The sequence below is a fragment of the Scheffersomyces spartinae genome (assembly GCF_019049425.1).
Source record: "Scheffersomyces spartinae strain ARV_011 chromosome Unknown scaffold_1, whole genome shotgun sequence".
Lineage (NCBI taxonomy): Eukaryota > Fungi > Ascomycota > Pichiomycetes > Serinales > Debaryomycetaceae > Lizanozyma > Lizanozyma spartinae.
Window position 1 is genome coordinate 545,180 of NW_025065048.1, and position 20,912 is coordinate 566,091.

The window sequence follows — 20,912 nt, forward strand, 5'->3', positions numbered from 1 at the left end:
CAATTAAATAGTGCAAGTTTATGCTAATGCCTCCAATGATCTTGTACTTGTAATAGTTGGCTCTATCTGATAGGAGTGTCCCGAACTAAAGTTTGTTGCTTTGTTGTACAGTAATGCACTTGCAATGGCACAAATAAACCAAAGAACACAAGACGCTCAGAAAAATATAAATCAAGAAGCGTGAATAACATCGACCCATGGGGTGGATGTCGCAATATGGCCACAAACAAATAAGTAAACAATTGCACCCACAGTTGTGGCAATTAGATAATCATTTAAGTGTATCCAATTGTCTTTCCAACGATCTGATTTAGCGGAGAATAGGGAATATTTTAAGCCACACTGTGTTTGTATTGATTTACGAGTTGGTTCAAGGGTTGATCGCTGCAGAGAACTCCAATCTATGATATGAAATGCGACCGTCATTGACACCCTTATCACCAGGGTGTGCAGGATTCAAATGACGAAACCTTTATAATCCGCCATGAATCGTAAAGTTGTTGTGCATACGTGTGACTGTATAACCGTCTAACAGTTTGTATATATTTTTTGCTCGCTCACAACTAATTAGTCTCTTTTAGCTAAACCTTTGCGTTACAAAGAGTCCCTTGATCTTCTATGTCAATTTGTATTCAGGATGACCGTTGAAACCTTGAAGTGGAATACAATAAACACGTGATCTATCGTCATCTTATACAAAAGCAACCGCCGTGCAACCACTAAATAGGTGTTTGCAGTAATCTAATCCTCTATCGGAAGGCAATACCCTGTGACTTCAATTAGGTATTAAAAAGCATTTTACCAAGCTATCGTTTAGTAGGTAAAAGAAACACACATAGTATACCTATTAAACCAGGTAGGGTTGAACCTTCTATAGATGTGGAGCAAAGATTAGAAGAATTTAAGGGGCTTTTCTGTCCCGATAAGCCAGAACATGACATGGCTGTGAAGAAGACTAAAATGGCACGGCGTAAAGTATTTTTTTCGGATAAATCATTACTTTTTATGTGCAGCTTGTGGAAGAGCATTATTCCTTAAGTAAAAATGGGGAATGGCTTCAAAATGCTTTGTAATCAAAAACGTTAGTATTTGAAACCTTTAAAAATCTCTGCATTAGAATCCAGTCGATGAGTTCTTCCCTGGTGATCGTCTTTTAGTATTTAGTTGTGGATATGTCTATATTGAAGAACGACAATACTCTTTTCAATTCAACCTTGGACTTGGAGAGGTCTAGTACTGATTCTCAAGAGAATGGTGGTCCAAGAGCAGTGGGTGATGGGAAACAGCCCTTGGGGGAGGATAACTTGAACCGGTCTTTATCTGTTCGTCAAATTAACATGATTACAATTGCAGGTGTTATTGGTACTGGATTATTTTTAGGTACTGGGGTTTCATTGTCTAGAGGTGGTCCAGGTGCATTATTAATCTGTTATACAATCATTGGAATAATGGTATATTTCACTATGTTAAGTTTAGGTGAAATGGCTACTCAATATCCAGTTTCTGGTTCATTTACAACATACGCTAAAAGGTTTGGTAGTGATTCTTTGGGGTTTGCTATCTTAAGTAATTATTGGTTAAATGATGCCTTAAGTGTGGCATCAGATTTAACTGCTTTACAACTTCTTTTATCTTATTGGACAGATTTCCACTATTGGGTTGTGGCATTGATCTTTTGGTTTTTCCTTTTGTTTTTAAATGTTTTCCATGTTAGATTCTATGGGGAAGCCGAATACTTGTTAGCGTTATTGAAAGTGATTGCCATTATTATTTTTTTCATTATCTCAATTGTGGTCAATGCTGGTCATAATATTGAACATAAATATATTGGGTTTTCAAATTGGGGTGTTGGTGATGCTCCATTTGTCAATGGCTTTAGAGGATTTGCCAAAGTCTTTGTAACTGCTGCTTATGCTTATGGTGGAACTGAATCAATTACTATGACTGCTGGTGAACAGAAAAACCCCACAAGAACTATGCCTAAGATTGTCAGAACCGTGTTCTGGCGTATCTTGATCTTTTACATCCTTACAGTTTTTTTCATTGGTATGAACATTCCATATAACTATGAAAACTTAAATAAAAAGTCCATTATTACCTCCCCTTTTACAATTATGTTCAAATTAGTTGGTGCTAAAGGCGGTGCAGACTTTATGAATGCTGTCATTATTACCTCAGTCATTTCTGCTGGTAACCATGCGTTATATGCTGGTTCCCGTTTGGCATATAACTTGGGTACCCAAGGTTATGCTCCAAAGATCTTGACTAAAGTTAACAGATGGAAAACTCCATATATTGCAGTCATTTTTACTTGGTTCTTTGGTGGATTAGGGTTTGGATCTTCTTTCATTGGAGCTGGTGAGTTATGGAATTGGTTACAAGCTATCATTGGTCTAAGTAACTTGATTTCATGGTGGGTTATTGGTATAATTTCTATTAGATTCAGACAAGGATTGAAATTCCAAGGAAGGGAAGGTGAATTATTATTCCCTAACTGGACTTATCCATGGGGTCCTTGGTTTGTGGTTATTTTCGGAACTTTTATCATTTTTGTTCAAGGATGGTCCACATTATCACCATTTTCAGCTAATGATTTCTTCCAATCATACTTGGAGTTGGCTATTTTCCCATTATGCTATATTGCTTGGTTTGTTTGGACTAGATGCAAAGATAAGTTTGTCAAGGTTCAAGATATGGACTTTGAATCTGATCTTTACTATGAAACACCAGAAGACCAAGAGTTGAATGCACATTTGGATTCCTTGACAGGATTGCTGAAATTCAAGTATGTGATGTATGAAAATTTTACTTAGCGAGTGTCATAGCCTGCTGGCTTGGTGTATAAATATAGATTAGGGAAATTTTTTTGATTAATTAATGATATGGAATGTGCATTAGTGATGTAATTATTATCTAATACAGACTGATTATAGGACTATTTGTACCTCAAAATCTTCTTCTAATTCTGTTTCTTCCACAAGGGTGTCTAAATGTATTTGTTCATCGTCAAATATCATTTTAACTTTTGAATAGTCAATATTTTGTAATTGTTTTACCTTAATGTAGTGATCTAAAATGCTTTTAAATGATGTTGATTTCGACACTTGACATTCTATTCTTTTGTTATCTGCCCCTTTCAAGCCAATAACGAAAACTTGCGGTGTATCTTGTGGTATTGATTCTGGTAGTATCCCTTCTACGACTTCCAATATTTCAATATCATCATCGTCCTCATCCACATCCTTTCCACGAGTATTATTCTGCTGATTACCAGCACCAATATAAAGCTCATCTTCATCATCGCGAACTCTATACAATAGTCCATTATTGAATTCAGGATAAACTTCTAAGAAATCCTTCGTATGGGTTGTCGGTATAAGTAGACATTGAAATTCAGTAGTAGGAAACTTCAGAGGATCCTCATAATCTACCACATCACTTGGAAGTGGAATTCTAAGTGTTGATGGCTTAAAGAAAGGTTTCACTTCCATTCGACCATTGACCCAAACCAAAACGGCTTGTTCCGCTCGCAATCGTTCATTGGAGTCCGCCATTTGGTACATGCTATTAAAATGTAAGATTATCAATTCTAGAATTCTATCAAACAATTTTGTTCCATTAACCAGAAACTTTGCTTCTGTTGGGCTTCCAGGAGGAGCTCCTTGAGGAATGGCGAGTTTACTCTTAACATGGATAACATATTTTCTTTTCTTTTCCTTCTTGTACGAGAAATCATACCCATCTTTATCACCGATTTCCATTGATGTTGATCTTAAGAATTGCTCTATATCTGATTCTTCAGAGCTCACTTCCAATAGAACATCATCGTCATCATCATCATCACTATTATGAACGGCTATTCCGTTATTATTGTCGTATTCACACGAGCCAGCTTTAATGTCCTCCAAACCTCCATTATCGTCTCCATCTTCATGAGTCGTTGCAGGGACTGAATTAGAAACTTGGCTGGAGCTCATATTCAAATTTGAAGTCAAAACTCCATCATCAGATTTGATCTTATTGAATGCCTCTTGAATATGTTTGCTTTTATACTTCTTACGTTTCAACTTTGGCTCATCTGAATGAGCAAAGAAATCATCTTGAAGTGAGATCTTTTTCTTCTGGCGTTTAGGAGACGATTTCGATGCCTTTAGCCCACCCTCTTCTGCACCATTCATAGTATCGAGCAAAACTACATCTACGTAGCAACCTAACCTTTTGATTACAGTTTATATATTTAATGGGGTAAACGCGAAATATGATTTTCGCACACAAAGTAAAACAACAAACGTTCCTATCTACTTCACACAAGATCAACAAAGACTACGTAGTTACAGTTTACTTCAATTACTTACCTACTGTTATTATATCAAATCTACTTCTGCCTGGTGATATTATTTGGTTGTATTCATTCGGTAAATGTTTTCGGAGCGAGTAGCCAATGGCAAGTACTTGAGAGATCTCCCCTATTCCAAACGGTTTCTTCTATACCATGGCGAAGATAGTGAATATTTCCAGTATACTCTAAAATACCGGGAAGCATGGCATGATAAGTTATTTTATGTCAGTGAAGATTCCTGTGATGACTTCAAAAGTGATTGGTCTTCGGTGACAGACTTGAACTTGCAAGACATCGTTATTGGTAAACCATCGAAGGATTTAGCAGTTCCCATAACAACAAGTACACTTCAAATCACAAAGGATAATGGCAAACCTGAGCTGGTGGATGTATCAACTGATATACCTATGTATTTGAAGGAACAAACCCAGAGAAATTGTTTGATGATAAATTGTGGTGGTCCGATAACTAGCATGAAATGGTTAATAAACTCTAATCCTTTGACTTCCGTACAATATTTGGCAGTATCAGTTATCTTATCCGATGTTGATGATGCAATTAACCTGCCAATGTTATCATTATTCCACAAGGGTAACTGCAACGAATTACCGAGTGCTATCAAGATATTTGAATATGACACTTCAACCAATACTATATTACTAAAGAAGACCCTTTTAACCACAAATTTAGGTCCTTCTCATGATTTGCATTGGGTCCCAATTCATAACGAGAAATCCATAGGTGTTTTAGTGGGAAGTTTCTCAGATGGGAAGCTCCATTTGATTAAGATAACAGATGCTATTTTAAATGGGCAGGAACCAGTAATGGAAATCATACAACCATCCTTTTCGTATGAGTTAAAAACAAGAATTACGTGCTTTTCGTTCTTAGGTGTTGATAAAGCACTTGTGGGTCTTTCTGATGGTTCAATTGCTGAATTCATTTTCCCATGGTCTCACCATGTCACAGATTTATCCATACCTTCCTTTATTCATAGGGTAGCAGAGACTAGTATCACCACAGTTGCTGTTGCAGAGCAAGATGAAAACAATTATGTTATTGTCAATAGTACAGGAACATTTTCATTTGCTTTTGAATACTCTTCTTTTATTTTAGACAGAGTTGATATGACTACAAACATGTCTATGGTTGCATACACCTACAACAAGGCCCTTAGAGTGTGTGTTGGTGTTTTTGGTGATTTCGTGGGGTCCTTCTTTCCTCGTGTACCACTGGAAAGTCCAAACCAATTACTTAGAATGAGTGGACAAATTACTGCTTTAGGGGCATCAAAATGGCTTTCACATCCTCTTTTATTAGCGGGAAACTCCTTGGGTGAAGTCTTTATTCTAAATTTTGCTCGGAAATTATTGAATGGGAATAAAACTACAAATAAATCTTCACTTCCTCTTCGATTATGGAAAGTTGACTTTGATAATGAATTGAAACAACAAATATTCAACCATAGTTATTTGCCTGTGCTGCCGGATGAGGCATCACTTACGTCACTTGCCCCCACTGAGATCACTATTTCAAGCTTAGAATGGAATGAAAATGTTATTGGAAGCTCTATATACTCTATGGGAACTCTTGGAGGAATGCTTCTAGTGGAAAGATTAGATCCAGCCAATTAGTATATGGGTACATTATGATCTATTAATTCACTCCATTTATTAATACCACCTTTTACATCCTTTGCCTTTTGAAAACCTAATTCGTCAATCATCTTCCGTGTTGCCAATTGTGAATCATTACCGTAACGACAAATGAGATAGACTTCATCGGAGGCTTTATTAAATGTTTCTGGTAAATATCGGTCAATGCTACCACATTTCTGGAGCACTTCTTGCCAAGGAATGTTTATTGATTTCGGAAGGTGAGTAATCTTGAACTGCAGTTGTGGCCTCACATCAATTATGTAAGATTGTTGTTGTTTTGATAATGACTGCTCAAGTTGTGAAACAGTAATTCGTTCAGAATCTTGACACACATTATACTTTGTTGCACCACAGAATACAGCATAGTTAATGGCACCTGATTCAATAGTTTCACGGGTTATGACTGGAGAACTTCCACAAACTACACATTTGGCTTGCTTCGGTCTCATTTTGAATCTTCTAAATGATTGATGTGGATAACCTTGGTATACGGTTAGGAATGGGGTGAAAGGTTCGTCCTTGTCATAATAAGCAGTGATGACCTTAATGGCTTCCACGCACATGGAGACTCCTAGCAACCCAATACATGGACCAATAACACCGTTATCTCCACAGGAACCTACTGATTCTGGTGATGGTGGGGTAGGATAAAAACATCTATAACAAGGTCCTGAAGAACGATAGTTCAAAATAGTCAATTGAGCATCTGTTCTAACTCCAGAGCCACTAACAATGGTTTTCCCTAGAATAACACAAACATCATTGATCAAATATCTAACAGCTGGAGTATCAGTACAATCAAGAACAAGATCATATGGTTCAATGATTGAAAATGCATTATCATTACTTAAACGAACTGGATAAGTTTCTACCTTGACATGAGGGTTTAATCGATTGATATATCGTTTGGCATTCTCACATTTCAATAGGCCAACTGCGTCCGTTGTATGAAGTACTTGTCGATGTAAGTTACTAATATCTACGGTATCATTATCCACTATACCTATTTCTCCAATCCCGCAACCTCCCAAGTACATTAAAGCAGGGCATCCCAAGCCACCAGCCCCTATAACCAACACCTTAGAACCCTTAAGCTCCAATTGGGCTTCTAAGGATCCAAACCCATCTACGATCATCTGTCTTCCATATCTTTTGTATTCATCTTGAGTTAGTGGCAAATTAGTGAGAGGAGCATTTGAAGAGCACAGATCTGCTGTGTATGTGTCTTGATTTTTCAAACGCCAGATTTCTTCTTCTAAACGTTTAACCTTTTGCTGAAGATCTTCCTCCATTTTATGGTATGTATGAATACCAGGCTTCATTACCATTCACTGTTTAAGTTCTACAGTTATAGACGTGATGATGTAAGTCGTGCGGTGCACAAAATTCCATTTTTGGTTACGAGTGACACTTAATTCAATTAACTGACACTATCAATGATTTATATGTAAAAATAATATTATTAAGAATAGTCTTTCATTTAAACAATCTTTTGTTTAACAAAGAAACTCTTCAAATGACGTAATTGGTAGAAACAAGTTCCAACCAAAACAATCAATTGAACAACAGTCCACTTCAACACCCGGCCATTGGTGGACTCAGATTGATCTCTAAAGATTGCTTCTTTGTTTCTGATAGATTCCTGTTCTCTGTGGATGTTTTGTAGTTTTCTGTTCAAGTTTTGAATTTGTTTAGTCAAGTGATCAACCTTATTAGAACTCTTCGAATCAACGTATTCATCGGCAGAACCAACAACAAGATCAAAGTAAATTCTATGTTTTTTACCCATTGATCCATCATTGTAGAGTGGGGTCAAACAAAACTTATGTTCACCTTCATCAGTTGATGTGAATGTGAAATCCCCATTTGTAGTGGATTTTTGAGAAACCACTCTATGGTTGTTGTCAAATGTTTCATCGACAGTCATAACCAAACTTAATTGATCATTAGGTGCATACAGATTGGTTCCTTCAATCAATTCATGGACCAATAACTTAGTTACTACTAAAGTCTTAGCAGGTAATTCTTCATAGAAACAACGGGTTTGGGCAGTATCCAAATAAAAGTGCAAAGCACTCCCCAACTGAGTAAATGCGACCAACAATGTCACCACAAGTTTGAATAAGCTAAACATCGTTTATAGTGGTGCTGATCACTAGTAGGTAAGTTTACGAAGGCTGATTCTGTTTATTTAACAACGAAAAAATTTTCGAGAGAACACATTTCAAACGCGTATTTATTGTCACGTGATAAACTTGATCCATACTAGTTGTCCATTAGAGCCTAGGTAATGAAAGTGCTTACAGCTGTTTACAACCTCCTTAGCCATAGTTGGAAGAAAGACATTATACTGTAGTATATACGTTAGCTAATTCTATGCACCCTCATCTATCGACGATTCTTATTCTTCAACTTTGTAACTAAGGATGATAGTTGGTTATCAGAAGTCACAGATTGATTGACCTTAGCTTTCTTGGATTTACGGGAACCATCATCTCGATGCAGTCTCTTTGAACGTTCCTTCATGATCTTCTTCATTGTTTCTGTCTTCTTGAACTCACTGGATGTAGGGTCAATTGAGTATTCGTGACTTTCAAACACTTGCTTGAAACGAGGATCATTTAAATCCACTTCAAAATTATCTTGAGTCATTTCTTCATCAACATTCTTAGCCTTGTTCTTTCTACCCTTTTTATTCTTTGCCTTTTCTGCCTTAATAACATCCTTCATGCTAAAATGCTCTGATTTGGAATCACCGTCTTCTTCATTCATCATGATCAACTCTAATTCTGCTTTTTTCTTTGCGTCTTCCTTGGAGTTTTTCTTCTTCTTATCCGTCTTATCCTTCTTTGCCTTCAGTTTCTTAGAATCATCATCCTCGACACCATCATCATCATTATCATCTTCCTTATCCTGTTGCTTGAACTTTTCCATCCTTCTCTTACGACGCTCCTTCTCTTTTCTTCTATAAGCTTCAATGGTAGATTCTTCAGTAGCCTCTTCTTCTTTCTTGTGCTCGCTCTTGGCATTTTCATCCAACCCTGGTGTGAATGTGATTTCCATATCAACATCATCTTCGCTATCTTCATTCTCTTTATCCTTAGACACGCTCTTCTTACCTCCCAATGAAAGTCCTCCTAATAAGTTTTTATACTTATCTCCAGCAACCGCTTGATCATCTTCATCTTCAGTATCAGATGCCAAATATGCTTTAAAGTCCATATCATCAATTTCATTTTGTGAAAACAGTCTAGTGGATAATTGTATTCTTTCCTTAGGGGTTTCATCCCAAGTCAACTTAACTTTAGAATGTTGTAATGCATCGGTGACAAATGTCGCTTGAGGTCTGTAATTTGAAGGAACTTTAGTACAAGTTTCCTTAGGTTCATTATCAGTAAAATCCATGCCTTCTGGAACATATCTCAAATCAAATATATTGGCAGTTGCCTCAAATTCAGTTCCATCACAGTTATCGTATATAGCCTTTGCAGTAGAGATAGAGTCACAACTTACAACAGCATAATAGTATCTCAATCTCTGTAACTGGTATCTTCTCAATGCCTTACTATCATAATCTTCCTTCCCATCCTCTTCTTCATACAACTTACGGGTTGCTCTGGCAAAATCATCTGGATTGTTAACATCAAGATCATCATCAGAATCAGAAGAATCTTCATCGTCTTTCTTCTTATTCTTGCTCTTGAATAAATCCTTAGGAGGACCTTCAATTTCCTCCTTTTGCATCTGTTCTTTACCAAACTCAGAAGGATAAATTGTGACAGATTTAATAGAACCTCCAGTAGGAACAAAGGAAACAAAAGTGGCCATCAAATCAACGGCTGATAAGTTATCCCAATCCATGTTAACTACGGCGAATGTGTCAGAGGGATCACCTTCTTCGGGATTCAGTTCTTCGATTTCAATATCAGATTCTCCTTCCTCTTCTAAGGCATCTACTTCAGCATCAGAATCGGATTCAGAATCAGAATCAGAATCAGAGGCAGAATCATCTGTAGTATCCAAATTGTTAGAATCGTATCCTTCACCTCTAGCACGATCTAACAAACTAATAGATTCGTCATCGTCATCGTCATCGTCATCGTCTTCGTCTTCGTCATCGTCATCGTCATCGTCATCGTCATCGTCATCATTATCTCCTTCCTCGTCCTCACTTTCTTCAACATCCTTCTTGTTCTTCTTTGGGGCATTTTCCTCTTCACTACCTTCCTCTTCATCCTCATAATATTTATCCAAAGATACGGTTTTTTCTTCTATCTTTCTACCATATCTGTCAATCTTAGTTTTTCTTCCAGAGCTATTAGAGTTTAACTTTTGCAACACTTTCTTGTTAAAACGATCATCAACTTTGACCTTGAAATCCTTCAGACTGGGTAATTTAAATCTAGGATCATTGTGAACAGATTTAAAACGCTCATCAGAAGTCACAGGCTTCTTCTTTTGTTCCTCCTTCTTAGCCATTTTTGATGTTCTTCTACGATGAGGTTGATCTTGCGATGAGCTTCTAGATTTTTCAATCTCATCTCTTTTGATGTGTTCGCATCTGGTAGACCTCCATAGTACGCACTAAAGTGGCACACAATCAGGTTTTACAGCCACAGTTCAATTGAATAACTATATTATTGATACACATGATATACCCAATCCCTGTTCATATTATTCCTATATTAACGTCATATATATATGTTCGTACAGCTTGGCTCCAAAGAAATGGCAAAGGACTACTTAGTGTGAATGATCACGTGACCAAAATGCTCGGGATTCACTTACTTCTATACTGATCCACCATTACTACCATGGTTACCGATTACACCTGCCATTTCCAAGAAAGCTCTTTCTTCCCCCATATTTCGAATATTCACACTTTGTCGCTCTTCAGCTACTTTCTTCTCCCATGCCCACTGTCTCTTTTGTTCCTGAAGTTCTTTCGATGTTCCTACCCCCCAAACTTCAACATCCGTTATAATAAGTCGGTCTTCAAAATCCTCGTGTAATATATTAGAGGTTTCAAAGAAGGAATTGGATCCCAGCAAGTGTCTAAAAACGCCAAATTCAAGTGTAGAATCAAGAGTCAATGAAACGCCACCAGCAATATATTTTTTAACACTATTCTTAATAACTGGTTGATCATTTCCAAACCCAATTCCCATTCCTAAAGTGTTGAAATATACATTGGCAGACCTTTTAGCCTTATAAACATCAAATCTTGGGGATAAGGAAACAATTGTAGTTGCACTATCCCCAAAATTGCTCTTATTGGAGACTGTCCACGGCGATCTCATCACTACTGCGTAACAAATAGTTTCACCATTCTTTTGCCAGTCCTTTGTGGATAACTTGTAGGGAAAGCGTTCGGCAAAATTAATATACCTTTTGTTACTCTTCTGTGCCTTTTCAGATATTCTCTTTCCCTCAATAATGAATATTGTTGGAGCACGCCATTTAAAGATCTTCATTTCCAAAGACCGAATAGAAAAGCCAGATTCAGCACCGCAATATAGTTTGATCATATTATCATAATTCACATCAATTATTCCGGAAAGAGCGTGACTCATGTATGCAAAAGAGGAGTTATTAACCAATGTTGTTTCCTCAGTTAAAGCATGTCGTATAGTGCAGTCAATTACAGAATCAGCTTTGGCTTGTACCTTCAAAATTAAAGGTTTGAATAATTTTTTCAATACCAGACCAAAGAAGTGTTGGAGGGAAATGAATTGATCTTGGTTTATCCAATAATCATTAATATTCTTTGCATTTATTTGTACATCCACATATCGTACTAGCAGCATGGCATATTGTTCATAAGTATTCCACACTTGTGCATTGAGCTTATCAAGTGGTTCATTTGCACTAACTATCAAGAAGAGAGTTGTTAGTAGTAACATATCTGAAGCTCTCATGACTTGCTTTTCCAACGGCTCAAGGTAGCTTTCCCATCTGGCATTTTCAGGTAACTTGTAAGTACTCTCACCCCTCTCTCTGGATATTATAGCACTTACATCCTTTTCATCTGATTCAATACATTCTGGAGCATTTTTTTCATTTGGTTCTTGAATAGTCTTTTCCAATGATTGCTTTATATCATCAGTCAGATTGGAAGCCAATGCAAATGATTGGAATACCAATTTGGCATATTCCTGTAAATCAAACAATCCATGGTCTCCACAATGGATCTGGCAAGCGATCCATAACTCTGGTCTAGATAACTGTTCTGACTTTGCAAGAAAGGGGAATCCTCCAAGAATGCTGGTTGCGCTATATAGGAGCTTTAATATTCTGGGATTTACTTTGGACAGAAGCCGAAGGTATTCTGCAAATTCATGTTCTGTTATCCATTGTTTATCCTTATCAACTGTAAGAAAGATACGTAACTTGTCATTGCGTACAAGATCCTGGCGAAACTTTCCTATCAACTCTGTTCTGGTGACCATACCAGGGTTGGTTGCAATTGTACTAGTAGACAAACCCATTGTTTTATAAAGTCAACAGTTTAGTGAAGAGTCTAGTTACGTCTTGTTGATAACGAACTTTGACGATGTGGAAAGTGTAATTATGCAACGTTTTGCTGGGAAATGGTAGAACAACACAGAGATATTGAACCCGCGCTTACGATATCATATAGCAAGTTTTGAATAATATTAGGGCTATTAAAAGGGTTAGTAGTATACATGAAATCTCCTAAGAGAAGTTGTGGGGGAAGTGTGCGAAATCCACTCCTATATTTATATGCGCATTATTATGTGGTTAACGGAGTTAGGCAAGCAGGTTGCCAAGTTATGGTTGGATGGCAAAATAACGATCCAAGAGGTGTTTTGAATGGTGTTCCAAGTCATCACGAAGATGTCTAAACTCATATTTGATCCAAGCTATCCATCCATCTCCTTCGTCGTATACCTCAAAACCTTGAGCCTGAACTTCATTACGTTCACTACTTCTTCTGGCCACAGATTCTTGTTTCAATAATAACCTCGTGAAAGACACAATAGCCAATGTGAAGTACAACCGGAAAAGTGTGACGACGATGGTGGAAGCAAGAATAATAAAAGTTTCACGACTAAGTGATGATTCACCATATGTTGGCATTGGCATTTGGGGTTCTGTATACTTCTGTGATGAAGAAGAACCTATTTGGTTAGCTCTTTTGAAATGCATTGCAACACTATCGGAAGTTCTGGAACGTTCTCCATAGTTAACGTTACCCTCTGTGAAATACCACCATAAGCCAAAATGAAGCGTAAAGAACAATCCAATTATAGTGTCTAAGACGTAAGTGATGCAACAAAGAGAGAACTTCTTTGTATTGCCCTTAGTAGTTACATTCATTAAAGATGAAACGTAGACTGGCAACACAGCAACACAGAGAAAATTATAAACCCATTGCCAAAAGTTAATGGGATGCCCTGTGATCAATGAAAAAAAGCCATAAACTCCTCCGGCCTTGTTCAAAATAGTGATTCCTAAGATGACTTCCACTCCCAAATAAAGCGGTATCACTCCAAAAAACTTGAGTGGTAAAATCCTCACAAGGGTACTAGGTCTTGATCTCATTTGTAAAGTCTTTCTATTATTATTTATATGTTAATAGGAGAAAGTCAAAAACTAAGTTTAAACCCTATCAACTGACGTTAAGGTCTTGGTATGTGGATCCATCATGAAAATTATATGATCAATTCCTGTTGTTATCACGTGATGAAAAAGAGAGAGTGCCCGGAAATTACTTTTGATCTCATCGCATATGCTTAATGATGCTAAAGCATAAAGCGTATACTATATAAGCTAGATTGTACTTACAAGTATGGCCAAAGACGAGGATAAAGCTCCGGTTATGGAGATAACAGAAGCATTAGATTTATACAATTTAACAAACAAGTCTGAAAGCGACGAAGATTTTGATTCAGACTCAGATTCAGATAGTGACTCAAGTGATGGTGAAGTTGTTACAAATGCGGTCAATAATACTGAGTCCGTTAACACGTTGAATGACAAAGTTGCAATTGTCACAAAATATGCAGATAGAATCAAGCTTGATGATATAGGGAAGAAAGGACCGAAAATTACTAAAGACAGAGCAAATAGGGCTACAGTCGAACAAGTCTTAGATCCAAGAACCATGAGATTTTTAACAAAACTTATTAATAAAGGAGTAATAAATGGTATTAATGGATGTATTAGCACTGGGAAAGAAGCCAATGTTTATCAAGCGGATCACGAAGGAAACGACGGTACTAAGAGAGAATTTGCTGTAAAGATTTTCAAGACCTCCATCTTGGTTTTTAAAGACAGAGAACGGTATGTTGATGGTGAATTTAGATTTAGAAACCTGAAAAATCAGAGTAACCCTAGAAAAATGGTCAAATTATGGGCTGAAAAGGAATTTAGAAATCTTAAACGTATTTTCTTGAGTGGAATACCTTGTCCTGAACCCATTGATTTGAGATCGCATGTGTTGGTGATGGAATTTTTAACAAAAGGAAATGGTCAGCCATCACCTAAATTAAGAGATCACCCATTTAGAGATATTGATGAAATTGTTCACTACTACCATCAAATGCTTTTCTATATGAGACGTATGTATCGTGATTGTCGTTTAGTTCATGCTGATTTGAGTGAATACAATTCCATTGTACACAACGACAAGTTGTATATTATCGATGTTTCTCAGTCTGTTGAACCTGAACATCCCATGTCATTAGATTTCTTGCGGATGGATATTAAGAACGTGAATGATTTCTTTTCCAAAAAGAAGATCAATGTTTATCCAGAGAGGTTGATTTTTAAGTACATTACAGAAAGCAACGAGAAGCTCAATATAGTAGATAATACTGATGAGTCATTATCAAAGTATCTTGAGACATTACCATTAAAGGGAGATGATGAAGATAACGAAGACGAAGTTCAAGACGAAATTTTCAGATCATTACATTTAGTTCGACTGTTGAATGCTCTTGATGAACGTGATTTCCAGAAATTCAGAGAGGGGAAGCTTGATACCTTAACAGATCTTGTTCCTGAAAAGCGTTCTCGTCGCATACCGAAAACTATAGATGGAGCATTGGCAGAGGAGGCAGAAGATGACACTGATGAAGATGAGGGATCAGAAACAGGTTCGGATGAAGATTCAGATGAGGATTCTGACGATGACGAAGATAATGATGACGAAGAGGACGACGACGAAGATGAAGAAACTGATCCTGAAAGTGGAGAGGAAAAGAAGAAACGTCCCAAGAAGAACGCGGTGTTAAAGGGAAAGAAATACGAAGAGAAGGAAGACAAGAAGAAGAGAAAGGAGAGTGCAAAATTGGCTAAGCAGGAAAAGAGAAAGACAAAGATGAAGAAAAATCTCAAGAAGAAATTGGTTAACAAGAGAAAGAGTACTAAATAGGTATAAATTCATAGTTTTAGCATAACAATCACAACAGCATACCTATTTTAGTAATCACTGCGCAAACCTAAACTTTGGCTGCGAAAAGATGTAGGTTGATGCAGAACAAAACCCCCAGTCCGAGCATTATAAACATCTGTGTTTGCACTTAAAGCCGTTTGAGTCTCCTTTTGTCTGTAATTGATAATACCAGCGTCATTATGGGTGTAAGGGATATGATTGCAAGATTTGATCAAGGCCCTCCAACCAAGAAATCTACTTCAGTTGAAGGATTCGCTCAGGTTGAAGGGCCAATTGGAACAGAAAGGTTTAATAGGAAGATAAGAGACGATAATAATGCCAACAATAAATCAACTATTGAAAATTTAAAGAATAAGAGTATTGTTACAGATACAAAGAAGCCAAGTCGTCCTTCCAGCTCATACAGCCCTGATGACACTATTAGAGTACCAGTGGAAAATGAAGAGGCACCTTCAAGTTCTCACTCGCAGCAAAATGCAGTTGATAATAAGATAGAAAGAACATCACACATCGAGGTTCCAAGAGAAATAAAACCTAAGTCAGAGATTGATCACAAGAACTTTGATCACAAGAGCTTTGATCACAAGAAAGAGGCAGACTGCCAGGGGAAATTCGCTTTCCTAGATATTATCAGCCCAAACCCAAACATATCCGCCTACGTGACTAATTCAAAGGCGACAGACAAGTTTAGCAGAAAGCTGTTAAATAAAAGTACTAGCAAAGCGCCTACTGATGATATGCTTACCAATAGAGTGTTGGATAAAAGCATTAGCAAAGGCGCTACTGAGGATATTCTTACCGTTGAATCCAAGAGTCCTACCTCTTCAAGTTCTCACGACAGAAGTGATATGCCAAAAGAGTCATTAATGTTACCACTTATTCTTGAACGGTCTCACTCGCAGGATGTCGGAGTGGCTGATGTGGAAATTAAAGACAACAATATTAGGGAGGCGAAGGTCCCCCCAAGAATTGAATCAAGTACACCCAATCATCATGAGGTTGGTAATTTACAAGAATTGCAACTGTCTCAAGCTCCCGAACTTATTAAGCACAGAACTGAAAGTCAACAGTTGAGTACTTTAGGCAATTTATATCCCAAAAAACAAAAAAGGAGATATTCTAATCCTTTCCCAGCTAGCTCTAAGGGAGACTCATTAGTAGAAAACAGTGAAACTAGGATCCAAAACTTTGATGTTAAAGGTGATGAAAAAGCACTTAGAAATCAAAATATTCATGACACACTATTGAAAGTAAAGGGATCGGTTGATGCTCTTCTTGAATCTTTCACAACTGGTAACGTTCAGTTTAATCAAGAGAACGAGCTACTATTACATGACGTTGAAAAGGTATTGGATTTCCTTCATAAGAAAATGTTCTTTGTTAAGGGAAAGGCACCAACTCCTTCCTCTTACTCTCCAGCAAATCCCCAGAGAATTCCTCTTAGAAATCCTCAAAGGCTACCATCTAGCATATATCTGTATCTCTCTACTCCACCAACGCCAGAAACGCCTTCAACTTTCAAGGCGAAAGCCATTTCACTCAATAAAATTGAGAATAGCCATGTCATACGTAGCTCAAGCAAGAAATCAACCCCCAGTCTGAGATCTGTTGATTCGCTCCATTCTAACGGGGCCAAACTTATAGTCTCAAATATTGAGCAATTGAAATTAGATCATACTAAAGATCAAGATACTGAGCTGAGTACTGGGGTGAGTGCATCACATAACTTAGAAAACCTGGACAAGCAAACGCGATACTTTACACCAAGAACTATAATGAGGGTCGAGGACACTCTTGATTTAGAAGACGATTATGGTGACACTGTACGCAAGTGTGAGTATATTAGCTCAAATCCCTTAACTCCCAAGAGCAACTTGCCAATTACAGTGGGCGTTGAAGCTGAGAATGGATCAGGTTCAATAAGAACACCTTCATTTTTTAAACGTTTAATACAACGAAAACGGTTTTCAGGAGGTCACGAGAGAGTTTATATTTCTCTGCCTGAGATGCGAAGTGCATCACCATTTGAAGATAGTTTTGGAACACCCCGAACAGCACCTCAGTCACCTATTGCACCTTTGATAGAAGGAAGTGATCTCATCCTTGAGCCATTTATGGATCGCAAAAGGGCTATTTCAGAGTGTACTCAAGATGTGCTTCCAAATACAAATATTGAACAACCAACGAATTTGGGTGCTACTTCTAAAAAAATCACAAATGCCATTCATTCGCAACGGTTAATACAACCGCACACGAATGATAATCTGGAAAAGCAAGTTAGTATAATTTCTAAAGAGACACTACGAAGAGACTCACAATCGACAACAAGCTCGCTACCTGTTTCCTTATCTAAACATCATTATTGGAAACTAATTAAGGGAGTTTTACCCGGACACAGACATCGCAAACCTCACTTTGGAGTTGCTTCAAAATCTTTCTCCCAATTAAGTCCCCCTTTATTGCCTGATATTCCATTGAATCAGAATAAGAGTAGTTCGTCTTCTTGTGACACAATATTTGGCGATGTGGTGGAGTTTATGGATTACATCGATGCAAAGTTTCTGTTGAATGACTCTCAGAATTAAAAGCAATTTGCACCCAAGAAGGAGGCTTTCGAGGAGTGCACGTTATCGAAAGGGAGACAAACCTATGTTTGGGTATTCGGGGAAACACGTAATAGTAATAGTAGAAGAAAGAATAAATTAATGTATGTTGTATAATTTTAATTGACAGCAGTTTAATTGACTGCATCACTTGCTAGTACAACATTAGCATAACGAAAGCCAGCAATTAACCTAATAGCATTAACTCCGTTGGGGGCTTTAATGCATTTTATACCGATATTGCATTAGTAGGGGACAGAAAACCGTTATAACACAATATTTTGTTTTCATGGCTCCAGGGACACCAATAAATACAATGACTGGTTCCCCAACTGCCTTAGATTGTAAACCATGACAGCCTAGTCTACCCCTTTAGAGAACGTGACTGGGGAATCTCACACAAAACCGGAACATCAATCTACTTTCGCAAACAGAAAAGTAAACCCAAGAATCAATTAAAGAACGGAGGCAAGGATCTATTAACGGGTGTATACAATTGAAACACTTGACAGTGACCAGGTAGTCACCAAGAAGCTCACACCATTTAATAAATATTGTGGTATATATTAACCTACTTATTACTTTTACTTCAACACTTATCAACAGTTGCTACGGCCCACCAATCACAAGTGGCTCCGACAAAGGCAAACTGCCATCAACTTTAAAGCTGTTACTATTACAATTGACTTTTCTACATTGAGATTATTCTTTACACTATCAAAATGGAGCAATATTTGAACGACAGCCCTGCTGATCTTAACGCACCATACAACGGAAGTTGTGGAGTTGGCGGTAACAACGGAACTAACGACAATCAACGAGGTAATATCAATCGTCCAATCCAATATAATAACAATTTCCTCCCAGTTGGTAATGGGGGAGAGCAGTGTCTTGGACCTACAAACCAATTTGCTGATAACTATAATAATTTGGATACTGCTACAGACCCACTCAACAACTTTGACATTACAAACTTACAAAACAATACGGACCCAGATTTTGACTTTAACTTGGGGTACGGAGCTATAGGAGGACCAGGCACAGGCGCACCACTGACCGGGAATTCTAATCCGGTGTTGAGTGAGAATGAATATTTGTCTCCAGATTCCGGTAACAACTTTAGTATTCCAACCTCAAATAAATTGGGTTCATCTTTAGGTAATGATACTCCTTTTATGGCTGTCGGATATGATAATCAAGGCTTGGGATCAAACCAATATAATGGCCAGGTTTCACCTCAACTTGGAGGTATACCTATGCCTACTGGGAATATCTATGATAATTCATCTTCGTTTACTGGTACTCATGGAGACTTTGGAGGAATGAGTGCTGCCAATACTTTAGATGGGCTTGTTTCTCCTGATAATAACCAAATTGCACCTGACCCATACTTGCACTTTTCCCCTTCTCAAAGAATCCCCTTCAAGCTGGAAAATACTACTAGATTAGGTCCTACTGCTATCCCAACTCAACAACTGGACTTGTTGAATCAAGGCTACTTATCTCCACATCAGCATGGATTTTTTTCTCCCCCAGGTGCCAATAGCGTTCTCTCTGGAAATGATAATTCATATGACACACTCAGATCACCTAATACCAACCCCAACTATCTTTATTCGCCTAAAAATAAGCCCATGGCCATGGCTATTCCACAAACTAGCACTAGCACCCCCAATACTAATCAATTATTATCGCCGCCAGGGAATTCTCAATTGAGTACTTCGGTTCCATCTAATAGTGCTGCCAAATCTCCTCCTCCCCGGGACATCCCTACTAAGTTGTTAACTGATGAGGAAAAGATTAAGAGAAGAAAGGAATTCCATAATGCAGTTGAAAGGCGTAGGAGAGACTTGATCAAACAACGGATAAAGGAATTAGATGCTATTGTTCCTCCAAGTTTATTGAATCCACAACTGTGTGCTTTACAGGCAATGGCGATAAATAGAAATCTCAAGACTAAGGAATTGACAGAACTTGCAGCGACTATGAAAGTTAAGGAAACCAAGGCCAACAAGAATACCATTTTATCAAAGTCTGTCGTTTATATGTCACACTTGAAATATGTTTTGGAAGAGCAAGTCAAGGCAAGAAAGAAGTTGGAGGAAGAAATTGCTTTATTGGAAGGTGAATCTGATCAAGGTAGGCGAAGTGAAGGTCAATCATCAAGAGAAAGTGTACCTCAAATGTCGCAAACACAACCACTTCCACAACAACGACAACAACAACAACGTGTTTCTACACCCCCACGATCAATAAAACAAGAACAATTCGAAAATGAGCAACAGCAATCTTGGAACACTACTGAGAACTCATATGAACAAATCGCACTGAGTCAAGCACCACCACAACTAGAACAGTTTATGACGAATCAAGGCTTTGCTGGGGAGCTTCAGAACTTCGATACTTCAAATAACGGCAATCAGTTCAACCCAGACGATTTCTTTGCCTCAAATGGAGACTTCAACAACATAATATGACCACGTGTTTGTTAACACACAGTCTAGCGTTGTTTCATTATGCTAACTTTTCAGTTCTTACCAATCGGATTGTTTATTTGTACTTTGTATAACTTTGATGTTTTGTCTTTTTGTAGTTGAAGTACAGTAGATATGGCACTCAATAAATGTTGCAATAGATGAAATAAAAATATCGTAAGTAATCATGCAAATTAAGCATGACCAACATTTTCAGGTGGCGTAAATGATGAGGTGTGACATTCTATGGAACACTTTACTTACTACAATGAGTTAAAACTTTGACGTGGCCTGGTCTACCACAGGCCCTATTTGTACTACAAGTAGAGACGTCACCCACAAAAACAGGCTAATCATTTCACAAGAGACATCAGCCACCGTTTGATAACAATGGCAGATGACATGACAAATTGCACA

At 37.7% G+C, this 20,912-nt stretch overlaps 11 protein-coding genes across 11 annotated transcripts; 5 read left to right on the plus strand and 6 right to left on the minus strand.

The window, feature by feature from the left end:
- Positions 1-1,172: 1,172 nt before the first annotated feature.
- Positions 1,173-2,813, plus strand: ALP1 (Alp1p; the record flags this gene model as incomplete). The annotated part of the gene is made up of 1 exon (XM_043191076.1): positions 1,173-2,813. One exon carries the CDS (start codon positions 1,173-1,175, stop codon positions 2,811-2,813), a length of 1,641 nt encoding a protein of 546 aa, XP_043051753.1.
- Positions 2,814-2,927: 114 nt separating this feature from the next.
- KQ657_000222 (uncharacterized protein) lies at positions 2,928-4,178 on the minus strand (the record flags this gene model as incomplete). Its single annotated transcript, XM_043191077.1, has 1 exon — positions 2,928-4,178. The coding sequence occupies one exon, from the start codon at positions 4,176-4,178 to the stop codon at positions 2,928-2,930; it is 1,251 nt and encodes a 416-aa protein (XP_043051754.1).
- A 241-nt stretch (positions 4,179-4,419) lies between these two features.
- KQ657_000223 (transcription factor TFIIIC subunit) lies at positions 4,420-5,973 on the plus strand (the record flags this gene model as incomplete). Its single annotated transcript, XM_043191078.1, has 1 exon — positions 4,420-5,973. The coding sequence occupies one exon, from the start codon at positions 4,420-4,422 to the stop codon at positions 5,971-5,973; it is 1,554 nt and encodes a 517-aa protein (XP_043051755.1).
- A 52-nt stretch (positions 5,974-6,025) lies between these two features.
- Positions 6,026-7,289, minus strand: UBA4 (Uba4p; the record flags this gene model as incomplete). The annotated part of the gene is made up of 3 exons (XM_043191079.1): positions 6,026-6,049; positions 6,095-6,115; positions 6,183-7,289. 3 exons carry the CDS (start codon positions 7,287-7,289, stop codon positions 6,026-6,028), a joined length of 1,152 nt encoding a protein of 383 aa, XP_043051756.1.
- A 188-nt stretch (positions 7,290-7,477) lies between these two features.
- On the minus strand, positions 7,478-8,131 carry ERP5 (Erp5p; the record flags this gene model as incomplete). The annotated part of the gene is made up of 1 exon (XM_043191080.1): positions 7,478-8,131. The coding sequence occupies one exon, from the start codon at positions 8,129-8,131 to the stop codon at positions 7,478-7,480; it is 654 nt and encodes a 217-aa protein (XP_043051757.1).
- Positions 8,132-8,385: 254 nt separating this feature from the next.
- On the minus strand, positions 8,386-10,476 carry ESF1 (pre-rRNA-processing protein ESF1; the record flags this gene model as incomplete). Its single annotated transcript, XM_043191081.1, has 1 exon — positions 8,386-10,476. The coding sequence occupies one exon, from the start codon at positions 10,474-10,476 to the stop codon at positions 8,386-8,388; it is 2,091 nt and encodes a 696-aa protein (XP_043051758.1).
- Positions 10,477-10,787: 311 nt separating this feature from the next.
- RTC5 (TLD domain-containing protein) lies at positions 10,788-12,485 on the minus strand (the record flags this gene model as incomplete). The annotated part of the gene is made up of 1 exon (XM_043191082.1): positions 10,788-12,485. The coding sequence occupies one exon, from the start codon at positions 12,483-12,485 to the stop codon at positions 10,788-10,790; it is 1,698 nt and encodes a 565-aa protein (XP_043051759.1).
- Positions 12,486-12,789: 304 nt separating this feature from the next.
- On the minus strand, positions 12,790-13,563 carry KQ657_000228 (uncharacterized protein; the record flags this gene model as incomplete). The annotated part of the gene is made up of 1 exon (XM_043191083.1): positions 12,790-13,563. One exon carries the CDS (start codon positions 13,561-13,563, stop codon positions 12,790-12,792), a length of 774 nt encoding a protein of 257 aa, XP_043051760.1.
- A 247-nt stretch (positions 13,564-13,810) lies between these two features.
- On the plus strand, positions 13,811-15,397 carry RIO1 (protein kinase; the record flags this gene model as incomplete). The annotated part of the gene is made up of 1 exon (XM_043191084.1): positions 13,811-15,397. One exon carries the CDS (start codon positions 13,811-13,813, stop codon positions 15,395-15,397), a length of 1,587 nt encoding a protein of 528 aa, XP_043051761.1.
- Positions 15,398-15,597: 200 nt separating this feature from the next.
- On the plus strand, positions 15,598-18,003 carry KQ657_000230 (uncharacterized protein; the record flags this gene model as incomplete). The annotated part of the gene is made up of 1 exon (XM_043191085.1): positions 15,598-18,003. One exon carries the CDS (start codon positions 15,598-15,600, stop codon positions 18,001-18,003), a length of 2,406 nt encoding a protein of 801 aa, XP_043051762.1.
- A 740-nt stretch (positions 18,004-18,743) lies between these two features.
- On the plus strand, positions 18,744-20,498 carry RTG3 (Rtg3p; the record flags this gene model as incomplete). Its single annotated transcript, XM_043191086.1, has 1 exon — positions 18,744-20,498. The coding sequence occupies one exon, from the start codon at positions 18,744-18,746 to the stop codon at positions 20,496-20,498; it is 1,755 nt and encodes a 584-aa protein (XP_043051763.1).
- Between the last annotated feature and the right edge of the window lie 414 nt (positions 20,499-20,912).